Source organism: Sordaria macrospora, chromosome 1 (assembly GCF_033870435.1).
Source record: "Sordaria macrospora chromosome 1, complete sequence".
Classification (NCBI taxonomy): Eukaryota; Fungi; Ascomycota; class Sordariomycetes; order Sordariales; family Sordariaceae; genus Sordaria; species Sordaria macrospora.
Window position 1 is genome coordinate 2,727,183 of NC_089371.1, and position 20,426 is coordinate 2,747,608.

The following is a 20,426-nucleotide window of genomic DNA, read 5'->3' on the forward strand; positions in this document are numbered from 1 at the left end:
GGCTGGCCAGCTCATATCAACCTGGAATGATGGTGATTTGAGTTGCCATTGAGCTTCTGCCCAAGCTGCAGGGGAAGCTTCCACTTGTCACCACTGCGCAACCCTGTCAGCGGTGATAATGAGGGGCAACTGTGCACAGGTTGTGCGCTTCCAAACTGCCCATTCTCTCAAACTCGCGAGAAACTCTCTGAACAAGTATATGCTGTCTTTTCTGACCTTATCACCATGGGTTATAGTCTCAACATCGAATTTGAACTTTGAGATCAGGGGCCAGCTTACAAGTAACTTAAAAGGGGGTGGAGGGGGGGTGGAAGAAACCCACGAACTGCCGCCTCAGCACAACCGCTACTGCACTCTGATTGTGGATCATAGTTCCCGTCTAGGATCCTACGTCGACGAGGTCATGATTTGGGCGGATTTCCACGCTGGTTTCCACTTCATCATACCCTGAAATGCGATTTAGCTTCAGCTTGACAGCTTCCGCTTTGCTTGGCAACACGTTCTCTCTGTGAGCCCGATGATAACTAGATAGCTCCTGGCCCTCATTTCTCCAATCGCGACCTATCTGGCTGACTGGTCCGCCACCTGTTTGCACACAATTAGTTCATCCTTTTCACCCAGCTGTTCTTTCAATATAAAAGGCGTAGACCGGTGTCTTGTTCCTGAACATCAACGTTATCTGTTCTCTTCTCTCTACTTCCGACTTTAGAGCTTCACTGGACTTCGACAACCCCAGTATATAAAAAACCCAAAACTATCAAGATATCCTGTTATCTCGCCCATCATGGTTGGACTTGGAGCTAAGCCTCCCCTTCCCAGGAAGGGTACCGGTACGTACAGAGATTTGTCTTCAGCCTCATCATCAACTACATCTCTCCGATCGGTTGATCAAGCCGTCCGATTTAACCAGGCACTTACTCCACCTCCCGGCACATGCTTTTTTTTCCACTTCGTTGCGTCAAATCATCAGACGTCGGACGGCATGAGAAGTCGGGTTTCGGACAGCAGGATATGCACAAGTTGCCCGCGTCTTCACGTTACACGGTCTCTCGAAGGAATTGGGATTGATAGCGGCATGGGCGGATCATGAACTTCTTACAGCTCGAGTGAGAAGCCAAGTGGCGTGGGTGCTCTCTGCTGAAGGTGTGGTGCTACTTTTGGGCCGACAAGTTCTTTCAGATTTCATCTGTCGAAAAACCTCCCGTCGTAACCCAACCCCGGGTTTTCGCCGTCCCTTTTCATCCCGCTCTCGGTTTCATTTACCCCATGGCATTTCCATTCTTATGGAGGTATCATCCCGCATGGTACCTTCCCAACACCCACGCACCTAGATATACACCATTGTGTTTGCCATTTGCTTGGCTTTGACCGGCGTGGGCAAAAGCGGAAATGGTGGGCAACCCTTTCCCTCGGACATGGAGGGGTAGCTTCCTTCGTTTCTGATGACAGCTCTGGATGGGTCAGCTTACACCCTTCTTCCTTCATAACTTGGTGTGCGTCACGGGCGTCGACCCTGTCAGATTGCGTGGCAGCCTCATCAGACTGGTCAGGTACTACCAACCGAACCAGAGAGCTTCAGCAAACGACTCGCTTATCTCAAGTGGGAAAGAGCGGTTGGAGTTGAGCTCGAAGAAGCGGAAGTTACGTCTGGGAAGCAGTTCAGTTGATATCTAAATTCCTGGATGAAACTCCGAAAGTCCCGTCTTCTTGGCCCCAAGCTTCCGACCTTCGACCTATTCGAGCTATTGACCTGCACCACCGGCACCCCAACACCCAGAGTGACATCGCCGACTTCACCTAAGAGACCCTAAGCCACTTCAACTGCTTTGCAACACCCTGTTGCTATACCATTATTCGTTGCTTTTCCCTCTGTTACAGGGGTAACAACATCAGACGCCCCAGTTTCCCTCCGTTTGCCGGCTTGTGAACGGAAGTGTTCGGTTTCTTGCCGCCATTTCGTCCCCTTCATTCAACTTTCCTGTGGCTTTTCTACATATGCAGCTATGGCGCCTGCCGGGACGTCTTCGCCAAGAAGCCTAGTTACCTACCATGAACATCCCCCTCCTCTCAGCAGACTTCGCTCTTATCACCATCACGCCCACTGCCACAGTCGGAACCATTCCAACGCAGAGGGCAAGAAGTTTACCACGATAGTTCTCAGTCTTACAACTAACCATGGCGTCAGGAACCCTCGATAACCTTCCCAAGGATCTCCGCAAGGAGATCGAGCACCTCGAACGCCTCTTTACCGTCGATGGTGCCAAGCTTAAAGAGGTGACCGACCACTTCGTCAATGAGCTTGAGAAAGGTAAGCACTTGACGAACTGCAAATACAGTACATGTCGAGGCCTAGACAGCATGCTGACTGCTTCTTTTGTGCTTAGGTCTTAGCGTCCAGGGAGGGAGCATCGTGCGTTTTACCACCGCCGCCGAACGACAAAGACTTGGGAATGAATCCCGCTGACGATGGAATTCTTATAGCCCATGAACCCTACCTGGGTCATGTCCTTCCCTGACGGCAACGAGACAGGTACCTATTTGGCTCTGGACATGGGTGGTACAAACCTACGTGTGTGCCAAGTCACTTTGACTGAGACAAAGTCCGAATTCGACATCATTCAGTCCAAGTACCGCATGCCCGAGGAGCTCAAGACGGGCGACGCCGAAGAGCTGTGGGAGTACATTGCCGACTGCCTCATGCAGTTCATTGAGACGCACCACGGAGACCCGACCAAGCTTGACAAGCTTCCCCTAGGCTTCACTTTCTCCTACCCTGCGACACAGAACTATATCGACGAGGGCATCCTGCAGCGCTGGACCAAGGGCTTCGATATTGCTGGCGTAGAGGGCCATAATGTTGTCCCCATGTTCGAGGCTGCCCTTCAACGCCGGGTATGCTGCACTCTCCAGCTCTCTTTGAGCATCTGCTAACGTTTTCTGTCTCTTAGGGAGTGCCTATCAAGCTGACAGCGTTGATCAACGACACCACCGGTACCCTGATTGCCTCGGCATACACTGATCCTAAGATGAGAATTGGATGCATTTTCGGCACAGGGTGCAATGCTGCGTACATGGAGAACTGCGGCTCTATCCCGAAGCTCGCTCACATGAATCTCCCACCAGACATGCCAATGGCTATCAACTGCGAATGGGGTGCTTTTGACAATGAGCACAAGGTTCTGCCCCGTACTCCTTACGACGTCATCATTGACAAGGATTCGCCGCGTCCCGGTCAGCAGTCGTTTGAGAAGATGGTCGCAGGGCTGTATCTGGGTGAAATCTTCCGCCTCGTTTTGGTTGACCTCCACGACAACCAGGAAATCAAGATCTTCCCTGGCCAGGATATTTCCAAGCTTCGGAAGGCCTATAGCCTTGACTCGTCCTTCCTTTCCCTCATCGAAGAGTAAGTGCGGTGTTCCTATGAGACTTTGGGCCTGCTAACTAACAAACACATGCAGGGATCCGTTCGAGAACCTTTCCGAAACCGCCGACCTCTTCCAGAGCAAGCTGGGTCTCAAGCCTACTGGCCCCGAGCTGGAGCTGATTCGTCGCACCGCCGAGCTAATCGGTACCCGTGCCGCTCGCCTCTCCGCTTGCGGTGTTGCTGCCATCAGCAAGAAGAAGGGCTACAAGGAGTGCCACGTTGGTGCTGATGGATCCGTTTTCAACAAGTACCCCAACTTCAAGGCTCGCGGTGCACAGGCACTTCGTGAGATCCTCGACTGGCCCGAGAAGGCGGACCCCAAGGAGGATGATCCGATCGAGATTCTGGCTGCTGAGGACGGAAGTGGTGTTGGTGCTGCCCTTATCGCTGCCCTGACGATGGAACGGATCAATCAAGGAAACATGCACGGCATTCTGCACCCAGAGAACTTCAAAACTACCGAGCCTCTACCGGCGTAAACTTGAGGACGAAGAGAAAACTCAAGACTTTGTTTTTGCTCTTGGAAAATCTCTGTGGATAGCCAGCTCGGATGGCGTTTACCAGTGTCGGTTCCCCTTTGATCTTTTAGACCTCTACCTTGTGCCCAAGAGATATAAGATCTTATATTTTTAATACAGTTGATTCCATAGTATCATACCAAACTCGAAATGAATTACAACATGCTCATGGTGATTTGTCTGTGTTTTTGTATTGTTCGGCTGTTCTAGATTGAGGCAATTTCACGATGTTTTGATGCCCTGGCAACCTGCTTTGGTGCGTCTTGCCAATGATTCTCTGCTTACCTGGCTTATAAGCCATCAAATTCTGCTGGCTTGTTTGATAGTAACCTTCCTCAGAGCAAGTATTCCTCGACATACTGACCTAAAAGTTCCAGACCCCTTTCCAGCACCTCAGTCTCACAAGCATAGCCTATCCTCACATAACCCTTAAAGTCCGTCCCAAGCCCAAAGCAAGGACTACCAGGCATAAATAACACCTTCATCTTCTCCAAAACATCCAAGACAAAACCAGCATCATCGACTGGCTCCCCTACCTTTCTCACATTCCGAAACTGCACCAAAGCCGTCGTCCCCGCCGTCGGCCTAACCCACGAGCATACCGTGCTGTACTTGCCCTCCACAAACTTAGTAAGCAACGCCAGATTCGTTCTAGCCAAATCCATATTCCTCTCCAACAGCGCCGGGAGTACAGTAGGGCCCAGCGCGTAACTGGCTACCTGGTCGTCGAGCTGCGAGACGCTTATGGCGGTGTAATCGCGGGCGGAGGCGATGGCGCGGAGGAGGGAAGGGGAGCGGGAGGCGATCCAACCGAGACGGAGACCGGCGAGGGCGAGGGATTTGGAGGTTGACCCTGTTGAGATTGTTTCACAGGTCTTTTTGGTGGTTCCAGAAGGGGATAGGGAGAGGATGGAGGGGGGTGCTAGGGAGGACTCGTCGTTGGGCAAGGAGTGGAAGAGGGGAGAGTAGACTTCATCGGAGAGGATGGAGATGTTGCAGGAGGAACAAAAGTCGAGGATGGAGTGGAGGGTTGAGGTGGGGATGGTGGCGCCTGTTGGGTTGTTGGGGTTGTTTAGGACGAGGAGCTTGTTTTTTGGTCTTGTTAGTTTCTGTTTTCGACTTCAACCGTATTTGGACTTTGTGGACAAGGAGGCCGAAGGGAGGTGAGGGTTCAGTGATGGGAAAATGGGAATGCCACTCATGGCGTGAATACAAAACGGACAACAGACCTTGGTATTATCCTTTACCAATCCTTCCAACTCCCCAACATCGGGCACATATCCCTTCTCAGCCTTCAACTTCCACAGCGAAACCTCAGCACCCAAGCTCTCCGGAACCGAATACAGTTGTTGATAAGTAGGATACACAGAGATGACATGGTCCCCCGGTCCGACCAGCGTATAGAACACCAAAAAGTTGGCGGCTATAGCACCCTGAGTGATAATGACGTTTTCGGCAGTTAGCGGTTCTAAGCTCCCGTCCGGAGAGTAAAGGTTCAAGTCCCGGTTGAGCAGCGAGGCCACCCGCGAACGAAGAGTCGAGGAGCCGAGGATGTCGCCGTACGTTAGCTTCTTGGAGAGCTGTAAGGGGCTTGAAGCAGATTTGTCGGTGTTTAGGGAGATGAGGTCGTCGACGGAGATGGACGCGCAACATGTTTCGGCTATGTTGATTACACCGGGAGTGGTTTCGTAGCTGTCCATCCATTGTTCGACTTCGAAGGGGGTGATTCTGACCATTGTGAATTTGGGCGGAGTGACTGTCAGTGGGCAGGTGAGATAAAATCGAGGTGGAATAAGTCCCGTCGTTTTTTTTTAGTTCGTGTGTCCTTGCAGAGATAGAGATCACGATTTATATACAGATCGAGTTATGGAGTCTATTTGGAGCCTTTGACATGAAGGGCGCGCCCTGCTTTCGTTAGTTCAATGTGTTTGACACTGAAGCTCCACAGATCTGATAACTTCAACGGCTTCAAGTTCCTAAGCTGTCTTCCATGATAACTAACCAAGCAGTTTCATCAACATTAAAGTATCGATGGTATCGTGAGAATATTCTTGGTGTTTTGACTTTCACATTTCCAGGTCTTTGGCACTCAGGTACCGCCATCCACATCCTCAACAGTTGGGAATCCCCGCATGATTTGCGATAACTTGGCCGAGTGCCATGTGCAAGTCGTTGAGGTTGTAACCAATGACAGCGGGAGGGGGAAATATGGATCTCAGTAAAGCTGGGGAAGATGTGAATCCACACTGTAGCCCGTGTCGAGTCTCACCAATAGAACTTACGGAAACCGTTGCATTGTCTCCAACTTGTGGGCCAAGGAAAGTCACAGCTCCAACTCTCTGGACGGCCTTCGTCATTGCTGCAGTCAGAGCAATCCACGCACACGGGCCGCGCAACTTGGCTGGATGCATCAAGTCACGGCTCTGTTTCCTCCGATCCAGTTTCATATCCCCCATCACGACCTTTTCAGAAGTCCGGTTTCCAGATATTAAACAACTCTTTTTGGTCAAACAAGAAGCGACAGTGTTCGACATTGCCTTATCAACACTAGCCGTACAGGCCTCAAAGTTCGAAGGATTATCGGGTGCTCGATCCGTGGGGATTGGATCAGGTCATCTGAGTCTGTTCGGAGACTCAGGTTGGCTCCATTGGGATATCCAGGCACATTAGCCTGGGCGCGCCACCACCGATAGGTACTTACACGCCGATCCGACAGCTCACTTGGTCACCACCTATCATCTACCTCAAAGCACGCACGTCCAACCGCGCCTGGTTGGAACTGAAGTGGTTCTTCTCCAACAACCCGACACCGACTTCCTCCCGAATCCAGTCGAATAACGACAACGACTTTACCTCTTTACGCGAAGCCATCAACAGTGCCTTCACTCGAGGCCTGGGCTATATCCTATAATCATGGCGTTCGGGATACCCCGCGCGCTCGCGCTCGCTGCGCTATCGCTATCATGGGTTGCGTCAGCGTCAGCGTACCAGAACTACACATCCATCGATATGTTGCGAGCGCAAATGGAACTGATGGCCGATCGACCCAAAGACTGTCCTCCATGGTACGCTCGATGCTTCCAGACGTCTAGATATTTGGCCTGGCGATGCTAATGATACTCTCCGGTTAGCTTCAACTGCAACCTTCCCATGTACTCGTGCGGTCAATTCGCACCATGTAGCGAGTACAGTGGCAAGTGTATCTGTCCCGATGGCTTTGGCGGCGACAACTGCTTAGAACCACGTATGTGAACGCCGATGGCTATGATTGTCCTTTCATCCCATCTGATGCTAATCTCGTTATGGCTTTTCACAGTCTGCGGCTCACTTTCTCGAGGCCCCGATCGACCGGTCCGTAAGGGCAAGTCTTGCGAATGTGACGATGGGTGGACAGGCATCAATTGCAATGTCTGCACGAACGATAACGTCTGCAACGCCTTTACCGAAACTGGGGATGGTGGCGTTTGCTATACCGGCGGCGAGGTCGTCAAGCAAAACTATCAGATCTGCGATGTTACAAACAAGGCCATTCGGAACCTTCTTGGAACCAAGGTCCCTCAGGTTACGTTTACCTGTAAGAAGGAAACTGGCGAGTGTGACTTCCAGTGTAAGTTCCTCCTCTTATTATTGGGTTTAGACTTGGACGCTAATCAACGCACCTTCAGTCTGGGTCGAGGAACGCGAGTCGTTCATGTGCCACTTGAGAGAATGCGAATCGACTGCCAACTTTGACTTCGACAAGGGAAAGAACACGACCTCATACAAATGTGAAAAGATTCAATGCGAGTGTATTCCGGACCGAATGCTATGCGGCGAACATGGCTCCGTCGACATTGGCGATTTCTTGTCCGAGCAGATCAAGGGCCCGGCGAGCTTCGAATGCACCCAGAACACCGGTGAAGCAAAGAACTGTGCCTTCAAGGAGCCCGAGATGAACAATCTTATCAACGATGTATTCGGTGACCAGAGCATCCTTCTGACTTGCAGCGCTGGCGAGTGTCTTTACCACACCGAAGTACCTGGATACACGCCTACCGTCCCCAAGATCAACACGCCACTTATTGCCGGTGTCATTGCCGCCTGTGGGCTTTTCCTTGTTGCCGTCATTCTGGGAACCTGGTACCTTTCCCGAAGAAAGTTCAAGTATGGCCCAATTCACCTTGACGACTCAGACGACGAGGCTATCAAGCTTATGACCGATCACAAGCCCGCTTCTCTCTATTTCGAGAACGTTATCTACAACCTCAACGGAAAGGAGATTCTGTCTGGGATCCAAGGGATGGCTCATCCGGGTGAAGTCGCTGCCATCATGGGAGCATCCGGAGCCGGAAAGACTACGTTCTTGGATATCCTTGCCCGAAAGAACAAGCGCGGTCAAGTGTCGGGAGACTTTTACATCAACGGCGAAAAGGTCAGCGATGCGGAGTACAAGAACGCAGTCGGCTTTGTCGATCAGGAGGACACCATGTTGCCGACGTTGACGGTACACGAAACCATTCTCAATAGCGCCCTTCTTCGCCTGCCGAAAGACATGACACGAGCCGCCAAGGAACAAAGAGTGATCGAGGTCGAGAAGCAGTTGGGCATCCACCACATCCGAGACTCCCTAATTGGTTCCGAAGAAGGCAAAGGTCGGGGCATTTCCGGAGGTGAAAAGCGCAGAGTTGGTATCGCTTGCGAGCTGGTCACCAGTCCTTCGATCCTGTTCCTCGACGAGCCCACCAGTGGCCTTGACGCTTACAATGCTTACAACGTTGTCGAATGCCTCGTTACCCTGGCCAAGACTTACAAGAGAACGGTTATTTTCACCATCCATCAGCCGAGATCCAACATCGTCGCTCTCTTCGACCGGCTCATTCTGTTGGCACAAGGCAAAACCGTGTATTCTGGACCTCTGCACCAAGCTCAGGAGTATTTCGATCAGATTGGCTACACCTGCCCTCCTGGTTTCAACATTGCCGATTACCTGGTTGATTTGACCATGCATGCCGGATCGACCACTTCTTACGACGATGGTACACTGTCAGTCGATGGGGTTAGCGTGGGACCCAGCAGTACTAGAGCTGTAAAGTCAATTGCCAGTGTGTCTGGACTCAGTATCGGCGATGACAGCTTGGTTGAATCATCCACTTCGCGCCCTAGGAACAACCGTCGTGACTCGGTCAGACGTAAACAGGAGAGGGAGCTCTATACCAGGCGCAAGCAAGCCGTTGACACTGCTGCCTCCTCGGATGCTGGAGACGAGATTGGGGGTTACAAATTGCAAAAGCAGCCACCGGTCACTCCTCTGCGGAACATGAACGATGATCTCCATGATCTTCCTCCTCCCGCTGCTACTGGCACTGACCTTGATGTTCTTATTGAGTCGTATGTCCATTCTGACATTGCTGCCGGTACCCATGATGAGATTCATCAGGCAATCGCAGCTGCGGAGCAGAGCAACGGTCAGAATGCCAACGGATATGTTGCAGATGGTAATATCTACACCGGTACAATGGGTAAGGGTTATGCTCGCGTGGGCTTGTTCCGACAGTTTGTTATTCTGTCTCAGCGCACTTGGAAGAACCTTTATCGGAACCCGATGTTGATGTTGACCCATTACGCCATCGCAATCCTCCTGGCTGTCTTTGCCGGCTACTTGTTCTACGGCTTAACCTTGGATATTGCGGGTTTCCAGAACAGGCTTGGTCTTTTCTTCTTCGTCCTCGCTTTGTTCGGTTTCAGCACCCTCACCAGCTTGGGTGTTTTCTCCCAGGAGAGGTTGCTCTTTGTACGCGAGAGGGCGAATGGCTACTATTCACCTGTTACTTATTTCGCCGCCAAGGTCTTGTTCGACATTGTTCCCCTGAGAATCATCCCACCTATCCTACTTGGCGCGATCATCTACCCTATGACCGGTCTCGTCGCCGACTACCAGCGGTTCTTCGTCTTTGTCCTCGTTTTGGTCCTCTTCAACCTGGCCGCTGCCGCTATTTGCCTGTTTATTGGCATCGTTTGCAAGGATGGAGGTGTAGCCAACCTGATTGGCAGCTTGGTTATGCTCTTCAGTCTGCTGTTTGCCGGTCTTTTGCTCAACCACAACGCCATTCCAGCTGCGGCACTTTGGCTTCAGTGGCTCTCCATCTTCCACTACGGCTTCGAGGCCCTGATTGTCAACGAGGTTACTCAGCTCACCCTTGTTGACCACAAGTACGGTCTCGATATCACCGTTCCTGGTGCTACAATCTTAACCACTTTTGGTTTTGACAACTCGGCTATGTGGAGGGATATCATGAACCTGGGCCTCTTTGGCATGACCTTCATCATCCTTGCTTATGGTGCCATGCACATTCTCCTTGTCGAGAAGAGGTAACGAGATGATAGTAGATCAGGCTTAGACCACAGTTGCTGGTTAATATGAGCTGGAGAATGTAGCAACTGTTATTAGACCGGCGTGTATGACGCGTTGATTCTGATAGATAGATGTCATACTTGTACCCATTTTCTTTGTTTGTACAGCGTTTTGATGATGGACATGATGGAATTTTCTTGGATTATTGGTTGACACTAGCGTACTGGGTCATGGGCATCATCGTACTATTTAGGCAACAAATAAAGCGTTGTTCTGAAAACCAGCGGCTCGGAGAAATAGGGTATCGGAATAAAGTACAGTGTTGTAAAAGTTCAATATGAGTGTTGTGATGGCTGGTGTCCTTGGCCGATCTGATTCTATGTGTACACAACCCCCTTCCTTAATGTACAAGGTTGCTGGATTCGCCCATCGTGTAAAATCCTCACGATAAAGCAGCAAACCTTTGACTATTTGTACAACCTGATAGGGGCAGAAACGGACGTATGAGATGGAGTTTTCGTTCTTGCATCCCAACTACAACTTGCCGCCAGTCAACTCCTCGGCCACGTTCTTCTGCCTGACTGTCGTCTTCACGGCGGCTGAGGTGGTAGCGGTGACTCTGTCGTTGAAACCGCTGACCTCGCTGCGCAACTCTTTCATGCTGATAGGGTTCTTCTGCGAGTCCCAGATGCTGCGGCCGCTTTCCCAGAGACCGGCGTTGTGAATCTTCTCGGTGAAGTGCTTGTTGACGTGCTCCTCCAGCTCCTTCTCGTCAACGATGAAGTGCTTAGAGGCCACATACAGCTGGACGAGGGCGTCCCGGCGCGCCTCGCTCTTCATCGCCTCCCTCTCCGCATGCTTGATGCGCGCCACCTCGGCCTTTGCGAACGCCTCCGGATCCACGGGCACAAACGTGTCCTTGGCCGTGCTCTCGCGGATCGTCGCGCGCGTGAACACCTCATCCAGACGCTCCGGCGCCTGGGCCGCCCGCTTGTTCGCCATAAACCGCGCCTTGGCCTCCTTCGCTTGCTTCTGATCGCGCTTCACCTTGCGCTGCCAGAGCCCTTGCAGGCCTTCCGCGAGCGACTTGCGCCGGGCCTCGGCCATCGAGCGGCGCAAAAAGTCCTTCACCGACTTGGTCTTCTCTTCGGCCAGGACGGCGGCGGACTTGGGCATGATGCGGTCGACATATCCGGGTTGGACCTTCTCCGGGACACCCTTCTTGGGGAAGATGGAGCGAGGAACCGGCAGGTGGCCCTTGACGAAGGGGTGCCTGACCTCGGACGACTGGGGTGGCTCGGGGACCTTGATGTAGTTGGGTGAATCGGGGGGCGGGGGGGCCGAGTCTCTAGCCGAACGGGTGGTGCTGAATGATCGGGCAGCGACGGCGCGTGTTACTAGACTGGTAGCAGCAGCGCATGTTGTGGTCGAGGAAGAAAGAATGGACTGAACGCCGTTGAGGGACGGCCTGGCGAGAGACGGCGCCATTTTTGAGGTGGTGGGTTGGCTGAAGACGGGGTTGGCGGGAGGGGGTTCGGAGTTTGGGAGACCTCTGGCCGGGGCCGTGATATGCGGAGGTTTGGTTCGACGGGGGAGGGAACGGACCAGGCGGGTGCAGCGGCCTCTCTCGCGCTCCTAGGTAGGTTCGGCTCGGGATCGTGGGACACGGAACGGGGCTTTCAACTCGAAATTCTGAAAGCTCGGGGCGGGCAGAGCGGCGCTAGGGCGCTTTGGTGCTAGCCTTGATGGTCGTGGGCGTTCTGCCGTGGCACACCGCTAAACTTTTTGTGCAAGGGGACCTTTCAGCAGCCTCCACACCCCGCCAAAAAAACTGAGAAAACTTTCGCCGGGCCAGTCGCAGAGTTGCATTTCCTCCTTCCCATTCCTTCCTCGCTTCCCTCTCCAATCTTTTTTTTTCTCCCCCCAGTCCATTCATCTTCTCGAACCTCACGCAACACTCTCTGCCGATACCTGATACCCCAAAGCCTCGTTTCTTGCTTTTTTTACCCATTCTTCCCTCTTTTCGTGTTCTTTCTTCTTTCCAGTCAATCTCAATCCCCACCGATTCACGGATACCCCCCGACCACCGCTCTCGCAGGCGAGAACGAAATTTTTCCACATCTTACATCCTCTACCCACAAACCTAATCAGAAGTTTGGCATCGAGTGACATCTGCCAAAATGGGAACAGGAAAGAAGGAAAGATCTCGCATTGAGCGACAGGGCAAGGTGACGGGCGACCCCAAGGTCAAGGGCGAGAACTTCTACAGGAGCGCAAAGAAGATCAAGACCTTGAACATTCTCAAGGAGGGAAGGGCCACGCGCAACAAGGAGGGCAAGATCGTTCAGGCCGCGTCGTTTCAGAGCAGAGACCGTCCCACAGCCGTCATCGAGCCGAACAGGCGATGGTTCAACAACACCAGAGTCATTTCGCAGGACACGTTGACATCTTTCCGGGAGGCGATTGCTGAGAAGGACAAGGATCCTTACTGTACGTTCAATTCCCCTTACTATCGCCTGTGGCGCCGACCAAAACTAATGCGCTTTGTCTTATAGCGGTGCTGTTGAAGAGCAACAAGCTTCCCATGAGCTTGATCAGAGATGGTCCCAAGGATGCGTTGAAGAAGCACCAGGCCAAGATGACGATCGAGAGCGAGCCGTTTTCACAGACCTTCGGCCCCAAGTCCCAGAGGAAGAGGCCAAAACTCAGCTTCAACACCGTCGGTGACTTGACAGAACACAGCGAGAAGAGCATGGACGCGTACCAAGCCAGGCTCGAGGAGATCAAGCTCCTAAGTGGTGCTTCTGGTTATGGCGGTGGTCTCGCCGATGACGATGTTCAAGAAGAGGATTTCAGTGTCTCAACGGCCAAGGAGGCTATCTTTACAAAGGGCCAGTCAAAGCGTATCTGGAACGAGTTGTGTAGGTTCTCCTGTCCTCCTGGATTTGTGACTTCGGTTTACTAACGATTGAAACAGACAAGGTCATTGATTCATCAGATGTCATCCTGCATGTTATTGATGCCAGAGATCCCGTTGGAACCAGGTGTCGTCACGTTGAGAAGTACCTTGCCACTGAGGCTCCTCACAAGCATCTTATCTTTGTCCTGAACAAGATCGATCTTGTTCCTTCCAAGACTGCCGTAAGTTTAAACCATCATCTGCTTTCACTCCCACTTCTTGAACCTCTTGACTTGCTTCGTGCAACTCTTAGAGGTTCCCAGGGATTTTGTCAGGATCTTTCCCGCATTCATTTGCGCCCATTGGGATCATTGGGATTGGTCTGTTACATCGCTGGGAGATTGATATCCACCTCCCAACTTCCTTGGTCCCGTCTTGGGATCGGGGATTTGAAGGACTCCGTCTTGGAGGACTTCACGGGATACCGGACGTGTTTCGTTTGAGTTGAATTCCACCCTGCCTTGAGCAGACCCTACCGTGGTGGTCTTCTTAGTTATGATTCACACATTTCTTCACATAACATCTTGTTTGCTAGTTTCTCAACGAATTGAGACTAACTGGAAAAATAGGCTGCATGGATCCGTGTGCTTCAGAAGGATCACCCCACATGTGCTATGAGATCTAGCATCAAGAACCCCTTCGGTCGTGGTTCTTTGATCGATCTCCTGAGACAGTTCAGCATCCTTCACAAGGACAGGAAACAGATCAGTGTCGGCCTTGTCGGCTACCCCAATGTCGGCAAGTCGAGTATCATCAATGCCCTTCGTGGCAAGGCCGTCACTAAGGTCGCCCCCATTCCCGGCGAGACCAAGGTATGGCAGTATGTTACTTTGATGAGGAGGATCTACCTCATCGACTGCCCTGGTATTGTTCCTCCCAACCAGAACGATACACCACAGGATCTCCTCCTTCGTGGTGTCGTCCGTGTTGAGAACGTCGATAACCCGGAGCAGTACATCCCTGCAGTGTTGAACAAGGTCAAGCCTCATCACATGGAGAGGACATACGAGCTCAAGGGCTGGAAGGACCATATCCACTTCCTTGAGATGCTTGCCAGGAAGGGCGGCAGACTTCTCAAGGGTGGTGAGCCTGATGTTGATGGTGTTGCTAAGATGGTTCTCAACGACTTCATGCGCGGCAAGATCCCCTGGTTCACACCTGCCCCCGCCATGAAGGAGGGCGAAACTGATACCATGGAGGGCCGTGAGGGTCGCTACGGAGAAATGTCCAAGAAGCGGAAACGTGACGAGGACGAGGACGAGAGCGAGCCTGCTACCACTGCCACCACTCCCGCTACGGCAGGAGAGGGTTCCAAGGACGATGACCTCGAGAACTTTGCCGGCTTCGACAGTGACAGCGACTCTGAGGTCGAAGAGGCTGCTGAGGAGAAGGGCGAGGAGAAGAGCACTGCTGAAGACATGATACCCCTGGACGAGTCGAGCGATGAGGAAGAGGAAGACGAGGAAGAGGGCTCTGGCGGTGAAGATGGCGAGGAAGGTTCCGACCTCGACATCGAAGGTGCCAGCGAGCTTGAAGAGTCCGAGTCAGAAGCCGAGGCTGCGCCAGCACCTCCTGCTAAGAAGCAGAGGAGGAGCAGGAAGTAAACTCGATCAATGAGCGCGGCCGGTGGTGTGGAGTGAGCCGGGTATGCTTTCAATAACCGACCTGAGAGTCTGCAACGATCCAACATGATCATGAAAGCCGGTGTCACTGATAATAGAATGTTGAGGACTTGGGCATAACCTCAGTGTGGTGTTTGTTGCCCGTTGATCTTCTTCCCATTCTTTGTCTTCTATGTGATAAAAGTTGTGATATTGTGTTTTATGTTTTGATACTTGCTACTTGCGTTCTTGAGCGTCACGTCATGGCATTGTTCTGGAGTTTTGGAGGAGTTTGCTGGACAGTTGCTACAGAAGAGGCCGAATTGCTTCTCTCGTACTAGTCCTTCCTTTTCTGGACATGTCATGAGTGTTCTTCACCTGAATATCCGGAACGTCAGGTCATCGTCTGTGGACTTATCTTACAGTTGAAAATATAAGCTTTGGTTCCCCGTCTTCAAATCAATTTTGATTGTGCTATACCCACACATCATTTAGTCGTAAAAAAGATACCGACCCGGTCCAGTCTGCTGAACCTCCTCGCATTATCTTTTACGTGTCAGCTCGACCCTACTCTATCCTCTCAGGGTTTTCAGGAGTCGTCCCCTCCGCTAAAGCATCCTCTCCCATTCGCATATCAAATCTACCCATCAAGCAGTAGCCTTCTTAAAAAAATCCAACCACTGCTCCACCGTCCAACTCGAGCTCACATCCCCGGCCACCACCCCATCAAAGATAACCGTAGGACTCACGTGCACGCTCACCAGCCTCGCCATCTTAATCACCACCTTCAAGTCATTCGTCACCGCATTCCCCACGTTCAAACTCCCATCGTCGGCCGCCTCCGTCGGGATAGTCAACAACTCATACACCTCCTTCTCATCAACCCCCACGCTTTGGGAGGCTAGCTTGGCCAGCCGCTTGTACGTCTCATTGCGCGTTTCGTTCACCAGGCTCACGTCGAAATAAGCCTTTTGGTCTTTGAACAAGGCCGCGCTGAAGTCCCAGAATTTGGTGGGGGCTAAACGCTGTACGGCTAGCCCCGCCTCGTGGGTTAGTGTGGAGGACGGGTGCCAGGGCTGGACTTGGTGGCGGAAGATAAATTGGAGCTTGGAGCCTAGGCCGGAGGGGTCGGAAGCGAGGGCGGGGAAGAGGGAGGTGTAGAGGGTATTGTAGATTTCTGGTCAAGGGTTTTGGGGAATTAGTTATCGTTTACTTGATGAAAGGGTGGGTAAGACGGAAAGTAAGGTAGGGTGATTGGGAACTAAATTAATAACTTACTAGCTGAGAAAGGACAGACGTAGTCGAGGAAGATCTCGACGGTGTGGAGGGGTTGAGAAGGAAAAGAGCTCGCGCCAGCTCCTTCGGTGGGGATGAAACGCTGGCCGGCGAACTTGGGAGGGAGAGCCATTGTGATGGAAGTGGTGGTGGTTGGTTGGTTTGGTTCTTGGGGTGGACGAAGGGAACAAAAAGTCACTACAGGTGGACAAATGGGAGTCTGAACGGTGATGATGGTGAGGGTGGAGATGAGGAAGTTGTAAGTGGGCAGCTTGTTCTTAAGAAGGACACTGTTTAAGCTTCTGCAGAGGAGGAGAGGAGATCTGTAGCAGAATGACGGGAATTTGGAATTATCTGATGTCGAAATAGCTAGGGGCCAAAGAGCAATGGCCGACAATGCGATGATGCCATCGGATGGGGACTTGCTGAGACACCTCTACGGCTGGAGCGGGAGTCGTGGGCGGGGCATGAGTAGAGTAAGCAATGCAGTTAGGGGTAGCTACCTCAAGATAGCTGCAGCGCACAGCTGATGAATGTTACATTAGATCGATGCAGAATGCCCTGTCATTCTTCCTACTCGTCAGGTTTAGAAGCAACCCTCCCCCTCTAAACCTGAGTAATGAAACACACAAGCGAGCTCTTCATGAACTCTTGAGATTTCAAGAAGAGGTCTCGCTCTGACACGAGTGTAAACTTCGACGAGGGGTATCGACGTCCCTGCATAACTTTACATATCATCACATCCCGTCCATTTCTTCCCTCCCCCTCCCACCAGTCTTGATTTGACATTTCCGTTTTTTCATGAATTCCAATCCCAAAACGGCCCATTATCCCACTGCATGAAAAAACAACAATCAACAGTTCCGAGACGAGGACCGAGGACCGAAAGGTCGGGCACATCGATATCATAAGTATACCCCGACTTGTCTCACAACATTCCAACACCGCAAACCACGCCACATTCACACCGAGCACACACCACAAACTACACATATCACAAATCGAACTGAAGCAACACCGAACCATCTAAAGAAGAAGAAGAAGTTGAAAAATTCCACACTTTCCGCCACCTACCTGCCGTTGCCCGTGTGACAAAGGCCCGGAGTAAAAGCACCGATTTCGTCGTCAATGTTTATCTCCCTACTCAGGAGCCAGGTCCTATTAAGTTGCGTTCGATTTGGATAACTGCCGTTGCCCACCTGATTGATATCATCATCGCATCACCACACACCGCCCGCTCGTCGGAATACGGAGTGAGGAGGGAGGACTCGAGCGGTCTGTCTGTCTCTCTGTCTACCCCAACTCAACTCTGTTGAATGGTTTGAGACATACTATGGTACAGTACTGTAGTACGAGTACGTGAGTTTGATAATCTACAGAGAGCCACAAGAGCCTAGGTAGGTCTAGTTAACGGGTCTAGATCTTTACATACCTTACATACATGATTCTCGCAGAAAATTTCCCAGAATTTCCAAAACCAAGGTAAATGCCCCTGAAATTTGGCACGGGCCGGAACGGCGGTTGCTGGTACACAGCGTTTTGAAATAAGGCGGAATGTCATACAAGATTAACCCCATGGGGCTGTTCTGTTCTGGGGATGGAGATTGTGTGAATTGTGATATGCTGAATCCGATCCTACCTAGGTATGTGCATTCGAGTACTCGTCTGGGCTAGAAGCGCCGAATGTCGGCTCCGGTTGCTTTGTAGTGTACCTATACCTACTGCCCGAATCTCGAATCAACATGCCGCCGCCGGTGATCCTGAGATGGCATGACTCTGGTGGGAAAGTACACAGTCCGTTTAACCCTAGGGCAAATGTGCCGAGGGAATGGGGATGTCTGAGGGTGCGCTCCTGCGCAAAACCGTCCAAGTCGAGGAGAGTAGGACCTATACACTCAGTCACGGCGTGATGTCAGGATAAATCCATGATTTGAAAAACCCGCGGCTGGACTAACGACATGTGACATGATCTTCATCTAGCTAAGGGGATCAGATAGGGTGCTTTGATTGAGAGTAAATCGAGAATTTCAGAAGAAGTCAGAGTATAGGCAAGTTGATAAGTGAAAGGGTACGATGAGAGGTATCTTTGCCCACAGGCCAGTCTATGAGTGATCGCTAAACATTCACGAGAGTTTACACGGGGCCTTATGAAGCGTATTCATGTTGGGATATCGTCCTCTTCTGTTAACTACTGATACCTTCTTAACCTACTGAGCTTGCCTCTCTCCTCTTCCCTCTAATGCGCGAATATGCTGAACCCAAAAGAAAATCAAACCAAAAAACCTCTCCGTCAAGCAGCTGAGCAAATGATTCCATGAGACTTTCAAACAATACACACTGATTACTGGTCACTGGGTGACGGGACACCAGAGAGTAGGACAGCGTGAGCGTGAGTATGTAGAGAGGATATTTTACATTGCGAGTTGAGGTATAGAAAAAACGACAAAACAATACGCATCCACCAGCCGGATATACTCCTATGGTTTAGTTTAGAGTCTATCCTGCTTGCGACGCTCGTTTCTTGTCCTGCGCATGAGCTTCTTGTACTTCTTCTTCTTGATCTTCAGCTTCTTTTGCCTGCGCACGCTAATGGCGTGCATGATCCCCTGCTGCTGACGGGCATCCTCGTAGCGGATCTGGCGCAGAGCGAGGCGCTCCAGGAAGCTGCGCGGCTGCACGGCATCGTCCTCGACGAGTTGTGGGCTGTGCGCCATGATCTTGTACTGGCCGTTGGTATCCCTCGTCTCCTCGATCGTGACAACCGCCTTATACACGCGCGTTTCCGGCTCATGCTCGGCGGCAATCTCCTCGGCGATAGCGGCAGAGACCTCGGCCTCAGCGGCGGCCTCGTCAACCTCGGCGATCGGCTCGGGCGGCGGAGGAGGGGTGAAGGGGAGGAAGTGGCCGGACATGGAGTTTAGCTGGAAGTAGACATCGGATTCGGTGCCGTCTGGGTGCTTGAGGCTGATCTTGGTAGAGCCGTCTTCGATGTCGTTATCCGAGAGCTTAAGCCCGGACATGGGCGACTCGAGATCGTGTACGGCCTGCGACAAGGTCGAGAGGACATCGGTCGCCTTGTGTCCCTTGCGGTGGTTGAAGATCTCGGCGAATGACTCCTCGGTCACAATCTTGGGAAGAAGCTGGGTAACTGAGATGGGCCTGTGGAGGGCGAAGAAGGTCGAAAGCGCGAGAGCTAAAACGGCTTGTTAGTAACTTAATTCCAGACATGTGTAACAATAAATGGCGGGAATAAACGAACCCTCGTCCTTGATGTGCCTGGTGCTGGGCACACTGGGGAGCGGCGGCATGACCGGTTCCTTCGCCTTGCGCTTGCGCTTCTCTCCAGGAGTCTTGGACGTGCCGGCGGCGGGCACAGAGCCGCGGGTCGCGAAGACCCTGGACGAGCCATCATCGGGGCTAGATGGCTTGGAGGAGGAGTATCGTCGCTTTTGCAGGGAATTGGGCTGGTAGGACGAGAGCATATAGGAGGCGCCGGCGCGAGGGGCGGACGAGGCTGCCAGAGAGGAAACGACGGGCGACTGCGGCGCGGCAGCCACGACCCGTCGGACGGATTGGGGAATCATGATCGCGATGCTGAGAATTCGATGTTCGGGTGGAGGTTTAAGGGCACTGGGTCGCAGCTGATGGATATATGCCGCCTCCGACCGGCGCAAGTTCGCTTCGCAGACGGCGAGTCGAGAAGAGGGTGCAGCAACCGAACAACCGGAACGAATGGGTTCGGGGGAGGGATCTGCAAACAGGAAAGGGTCAAATGGGGAGAGGTCAGATCAAGACAAGGCGTAACAGGACAAGGGCGGTACTCAGATGGTCACCGGCCCGAGTTTGCACTGGACGTCACGTTAAAGTGCCAAAGTTCGACTGCCGTTTGGCTGAAAGGCTTTGTTGCCCCGTGCGCACCGCACCCACCTGCGCTAAAATTGATCGCCACCAACACGATAAGGCCGGGTGCGCTTCACTAGCAGCTAGCGAGCCGAGTACGTACCCCGACCCTCCGCTGTCTCAGGTCCGTACCGTGACTCCAACTCCCCGACTCCGGTTGGTCTGTGCCACCTTCCGAAGCCCAGGCCGCGTAGGCATTCCAGCAAGGCAGGCATTACAGCATAACCTTCATGTTACAAGGCGCCTCTTTCAAGTCTGTGTACTATTTTGTAAATACACCCGACACACTGCTGCGTGGTCCAGACTTCGATTCAGAGAATCGACTCATAGTAACCTTTCGGATACCATCATCACTGATTTTTCCTGCAGGTGAACATTGCGAAAGGCCCTGGATGCGGTTTCGTCCAACTCCAGCGTC

The 20,426-nt window shown here is 52.2% G+C and overlaps 7 protein-coding genes across 7 annotated transcripts; 3 read left to right on the plus strand and 4 right to left on the minus strand.

Moving 5' to 3' along the window:
- The first annotated feature begins 594 nt into the window (after positions 1 to 594).
- SMAC4_05818 (uncharacterized protein) lies at positions 595 to 4,107 on the plus strand. Its single transcript, XM_003346233.2, has 6 exons — positions 595 to 830; positions 2,186 to 2,308; positions 2,385 to 2,410; positions 2,482 to 2,892; positions 2,949 to 3,403; positions 3,459 to 4,107. Exons 1-6 carry the CDS (start codon positions 785 to 787, stop codon positions 3,901 to 3,903), a joined length of 1,506 nt encoding a protein of 501 aa, XP_003346281.2. The 5' UTR covers positions 595 to 784; the 3' UTR covers positions 3,904 to 4,107.
- A 21-nt stretch (positions 4,108 to 4,128) lies between these two features.
- Positions 4,129 to 6,394, minus strand: SMAC4_05817 (uncharacterized protein). Its single transcript, XM_003346232.2, has 2 exons — positions 5,172 to 6,394; positions 4,129 to 5,027 (listed from the first exon to the last, which is right to left on the minus strand). Exons 1-2 carry the CDS (start codon positions 5,676 to 5,678, stop codon positions 4,278 to 4,280), a joined length of 1,257 nt encoding a protein of 418 aa, XP_003346280.1. The 5' UTR covers positions 5,679 to 6,394; the 3' UTR covers positions 4,129 to 4,277.
- Positions 6,395 to 6,432: 38 nt separating this feature from the next.
- Positions 6,433 to 10,593, plus strand: SMAC4_05816 (uncharacterized protein). The gene is made up of 4 exons (XM_003346231.2): positions 6,433 to 7,007; positions 7,074 to 7,186; positions 7,259 to 7,549; positions 7,608 to 10,593. The coding sequence occupies exons 1-4, from the start codon at positions 6,856 to 6,858 to the stop codon at positions 10,292 to 10,294; spliced, it is 3,243 nt and encodes a 1,080-aa protein (XP_003346279.1). The 5' UTR covers positions 6,433 to 6,855; the 3' UTR covers positions 10,295 to 10,593.
- Positions 10,594 to 10,807: 214 nt separating this feature from the next.
- On the minus strand, positions 10,808 to 11,761 carry SMAC4_05815 (uncharacterized protein; the record flags this gene model as incomplete). Its single annotated transcript, XM_066090349.1, has 1 exon — positions 10,808 to 11,761. The coding sequence occupies one exon, from the start codon at positions 11,759 to 11,761 to the stop codon at positions 10,808 to 10,810; it is 954 nt and encodes a 317-aa protein (XP_065945580.1).
- A 361-nt stretch (positions 11,762 to 12,122) lies between these two features.
- SMAC4_05814 (uncharacterized protein) lies at positions 12,123 to 15,187 on the plus strand. Its single transcript, XM_003346229.2, has 4 exons — positions 12,123 to 12,763; positions 12,829 to 13,194; positions 13,251 to 13,414; positions 13,802 to 15,187. The coding sequence occupies exons 1-4, from the start codon at positions 12,454 to 12,456 to the stop codon at positions 14,834 to 14,836; spliced, it is 1,875 nt and encodes a 624-aa protein (XP_003346277.1). The 5' UTR covers positions 12,123 to 12,453; the 3' UTR covers positions 14,837 to 15,187.
- Positions 15,188 to 15,215: 28 nt separating this feature from the next.
- On the minus strand, positions 15,216 to 16,633 carry SMAC4_05813 (uncharacterized protein). Its single transcript, XM_003346228.2, has 2 exons — positions 16,112 to 16,633; positions 15,216 to 16,010 (listed from the first exon to the last, which is right to left on the minus strand). Exons 1-2 carry the CDS (start codon positions 16,239 to 16,241, stop codon positions 15,481 to 15,483), a joined length of 660 nt encoding a protein of 219 aa, XP_003346276.1. The 5' UTR covers positions 16,242 to 16,633; the 3' UTR covers positions 15,216 to 15,480.
- Positions 16,634 to 18,267: 1,634 nt separating this feature from the next.
- Positions 18,268 to 19,938, minus strand: SMAC4_05812 (mitochondrial 37S ribosomal protein mS38). Its single transcript, XM_003346227.2, has 2 exons — positions 19,368 to 19,938; positions 18,268 to 19,301 (listed from the first exon to the last, which is right to left on the minus strand). The coding sequence occupies exons 1-2, from the start codon at positions 19,690 to 19,692 to the stop codon at positions 18,598 to 18,600; spliced, it is 1,029 nt and encodes a 342-aa protein (XP_003346275.1). The 5' UTR covers positions 19,693 to 19,938; the 3' UTR covers positions 18,268 to 18,597.
- Between the last annotated feature and the right edge of the window lie 488 nt (positions 19,939 to 20,426).

What these genes read in the sequence shown, in the direction of transcription:
- SMAC4_05814 (XM_003346229.2), top strand. Translation starts at nt 12,454, where the DNA reads ATGGGAACAGGAAAGAAGGAAAGATCTCGCATTGAGCGACAGGGCAAG. An exon ending in GAAGGACAAGGATCCTTACT is followed by an intron (nt 12,764 to 12,828) that starts GTACGTTCAATT and finishes TTTGTCTTATAG; the next exon opens with CGGTGCTGTTGAAGAGCAAC. An exon ending in TTGTTCCTTCCAAGACTGCC is followed by an intron (nt 13,415 to 13,801) that starts GTAAGTTTAAAC and finishes CTGGAAAAATAG; the next exon opens with GCTGCATGGATCCGTGTGCT.
- SMAC4_05812 (XM_003346227.2), bottom strand. Translation starts at nt 19,692, where the DNA reads ATGATTCCCCAATCCGTCCGACGGGTCGTGGCTGCCGCGCCGCAGTCG. An exon ending in CAGGCACATCAAGGACGAGG is followed by an intron (nt 19,302 to 19,367) that starts GTTCGTTTATTC and finishes AAGCCGTTTTAG; the next exon opens with CTCTCGCGCTTTCGACCTTC.
- SMAC4_05817 (XM_003346232.2), bottom strand. Translation starts at nt 5,678, where the DNA reads ATGGTCAGAATCACCCCCTTCGAAGTCGAACAATGGATGGACAGCTAC. An exon ending in TGGTAAAGGATAATACCAAG is followed by an intron (nt 5,028 to 5,171) that starts GTCTGTTGTCCG and finishes CCAAAAAACAAG; the next exon opens with CTCCTCGTCCTAAACAACCC.
- SMAC4_05813 (XM_003346228.2), bottom strand. Translation starts at nt 16,241, where the DNA reads ATGGCTCTCCCTCCCAAGTTCGCCGGCCAGCGTTTCATCCCCACCGAA. An exon ending in CGTCTGTCCTTTCTCAGCTA is followed by an intron (nt 16,011 to 16,111) that starts GTAAGTTATTAA and finishes ACCCTTGACCAG; the next exon opens with AAATCTACAATACCCTCTAC.
- SMAC4_05818 (XM_003346233.2), top strand. Translation starts at nt 785, where the DNA reads ATGGTTGGACTTGGAGCTAAGCCTCCCCTTCCCAGGAAGGGTACCG. An exon ending in CGTCAATGAGCTTGAGAAAG is followed by an intron (nt 2,309 to 2,384) that starts GTAAGCACTTGA and finishes TTTTGTGCTTAG; the next exon opens with GTCTTAGCGTCCAGGGAGGG. An exon ending in AGGCTGCCCTTCAACGCCGG is followed by an intron (nt 2,893 to 2,948) that starts GTATGCTGCACT and finishes TCTGTCTCTTAG; the next exon opens with GGAGTGCCTATCAAGCTGAC.
- SMAC4_05816 (XM_003346231.2), top strand. Translation starts at nt 6,856, where the DNA reads ATGGCGTTCGGGATACCCCGCGCGCTCGCGCTCGCTGCGCTATCGCTA. An exon ending in CGACAACTGCTTAGAACCAC is followed by an intron (nt 7,187 to 7,258) that starts GTATGTGAACGC and finishes GGCTTTTCACAG; the next exon opens with TCTGCGGCTCACTTTCTCGA. An exon ending in TGGCGAGTGTGACTTCCAGT is followed by an intron (nt 7,550 to 7,607) that starts GTAAGTTCCTCC and finishes ACGCACCTTCAG; the next exon opens with TCTGGGTCGAGGAACGCGAG.